Source organism: Nannospalax galili, unplaced genomic scaffold (genome assembly GCF_000622305.1).
Source record: "Nannospalax galili isolate Female #2095 unplaced genomic scaffold, S.galili_v1.0 scaffold580, whole genome shotgun sequence".
In the NCBI taxonomy this organism is placed as follows: domain Eukaryota; kingdom Metazoa; phylum Chordata; class Mammalia; order Rodentia; family Spalacidae; genus Nannospalax; species Nannospalax galili.
Genome location: NW_008345762.1, coordinates 1088490 through 1090825, shown reverse-complemented (window position 1 = coordinate 1090825; position 2336 = coordinate 1088490). Strand labels below are relative to the sequence as shown.

The following is a 2336-nucleotide window of genomic DNA, read 5'->3' as shown; positions in this document are numbered from 1 at the left end:
CTCTTCTGACTTCCGTGGCATTGCATGATACGGGTGTACTCACATACATGCAGGCAATACACTCATACATATAAAATAAAATTTAAAAAATAAATATTTTTTTAATTGGACAATAAAGGATTGTTACATAAAATTCAATATTGAATTCTCGATCAATACAGGGCTTGAACTCTGCTTCGGATAACAAAGAGGTGCTGTTGTCCAATTTTTTCCCATCCCACTCCTGTAAGACTAGTTCTTCCCCTCTCCTAGGCCCCATTCCAGATTCATGACCTGTGCCCACACCTACACATATATTTAGACACATATATAAAATTAAAATCTAGGATTTTCCTATGAGAAAAAACATAGTTTTTTTCTTTCTAGGTTACTCCAAGCCATGGAGTTCCTGGGTACATACACCCAAGAGCTCTAAATCCTACCACAGAGATATTTGCATACCGATGTTCATTCCTGTCCACTCAGACTAGCTAGAGGATGGAACCAGCCTCCATGTCATTAACAAATGAATGAATAAAGAAAATGTGGCATATATACACAGTGGAACTGTATTCAGTCATTAAAAAATATAAAATCATGACTTGTGTAGGAAAATAGAACTAAAAATTATATTAAGTGGTTTTTTTTAAAATATTTTCTTTATTTTCTGTATATGAGTGTATTGCCTGCAGGTATATAAGTGTACCTGTGTCATGCAATGCCCACAGAGGTCAGAAGAGGTCGTTGAATCCCATGGAACTAGAGTTAGGGACTATTGTTAGCTGCCATTGTGGGTGCTAAGAATTGAACCCAGGTCCTCTGCAAGAGCAGTCAGTGCTCTTAACCACTGAGCCATCTGTCCAGACCCTCAAATGGTTTCTTTTAATTAGAAAGAAATTGATCTTTTTCTTGCTTTTGTCAGAAAATATAAATCAAAACCACAACATGTAACCTTCAAATAACTCTCAAATACTTTCATAATGAAATACACTTAGCAGTGCTAGGTAAGAAATGGTCTGTGGCCAGGGGAACAGGAATACTCACAAACACAGCTCCCCATAGTGGGTAGCCTGTGTAGAATGTAAAAAAGAAGAAGTGTCTGAAGAGGTGGACCAAGTACTGCAAGCAAGCCAGAAAAACACCCAGAGCCAGAATCAACACTCCACTCAGGATCTGCACAGCCTGTAAAAAGAAAAAGACAGGCATCATACTGTTCTAATGTTCCTCAGAAAAGAGATGCCATTGCTTTAAGTGAATAAAACGTTAAACCGTAACATTTAATTAACTGAGCAAGAGCTTATGATAAGCTCTTCATAAGACCAGAGAGCCCATAGACCACAGCTCCAAACTGAATGAGATGTGTCCAAGTCTGCCTTGGTTTTATCTAAATTGGTCTGGACTGGTCAGCTGGAAAGGGTCTCTGTTGGCTGGAGAAAAAGACTGTGAGGTCTGTGCCTCAGACCAAGAAGAAGCAGGAAGCATATCATATTTATGCTAATCTCCATAAGCTTATCATAGCTTGGGACCATAATACAACAAAGACAGATAGTTGTTAAGGAGTATTCTAAAGCCTGGCAAGGTGGCACACACCTTTAGTCCCAGCATTCTGGAGGCAGAAGCAAGCAGATCTCTGTGAGATTGAGGCCAGCCTGGTCTACATAATGAGTTCCAGTCAGCTGGAACTACAGAGACTCTGCCTCAAAAAAAAAATCTGCTCAAAATGTCTCTCAATCCAATTTTTAAATTTTAAATATATATAGTATATGTCCACCACTGATGGCACAGGCCTGTGATCTCAGCTACTTGAAGGATGAGGCAAAGTATCTGTCTGTGCTATAGAATGAGCTTCAAGGCCCACCTGTATGACAAGATGCTGTCTCAAAATGTTAAAAGGGGTAGGGCTGAAGATCAATGATAGTGTATTTGCCCAACATGTATGAGGACCTGGGTTCCATCCCCAGTGTCACAGGAAAAGGAAGGGAAGGGAGACGAAGAGGAAGGGAAATGAAAGGGGATGAGAGGGGAGGGGAAGGAAAGATGAAAGAGGGGAAAGGAATGAGAGGAAATGGGAGGAAAATGAAAGGGAAAGGGAAAGATGAGACAGGAGGGAGGACAGGAAGGTACGGGAAGGTCACAGAACTCAGCCTTCTGACACAGGTGGCCAGGAGGCGCCAAGAAGCAATGAAGATCTTTAGAATAAACTCACTAAGGTTTGAAAGAACATTTAAGTGGTTTCTTTTATTTTTTAATATTTTCTTTATTTTATGTATATGACTGTATTGCCTACAGGTATATATGGCTTCTTCAGTAACATCATTGACTTAGAAAGAAGTGATTCAGAAATTTCTCTTCTGGAT

The 2336-nt window shown here is 39.8% G+C and overlaps 1 protein-coding gene across 1 annotated transcript in view; it reads right to left on the bottom strand.

Annotated features, from left to right (window-relative positions):
* Positions 1-2336, bottom strand: part of Ms4a3 (membrane spanning 4-domains A3) — a 50991-nt gene that overhangs the window by 15050 nt on the left and 33605 nt on the right. The window contains exon 4 of the mRNA XM_008842033.2: positions 1024-1161. Within this exon, the coding sequence (XP_008840255.1) occupies positions 1024-1161 (138 nt within the window). The remainder of the gene's footprint in view (positions 1-1023; positions 1162-2336) is intronic.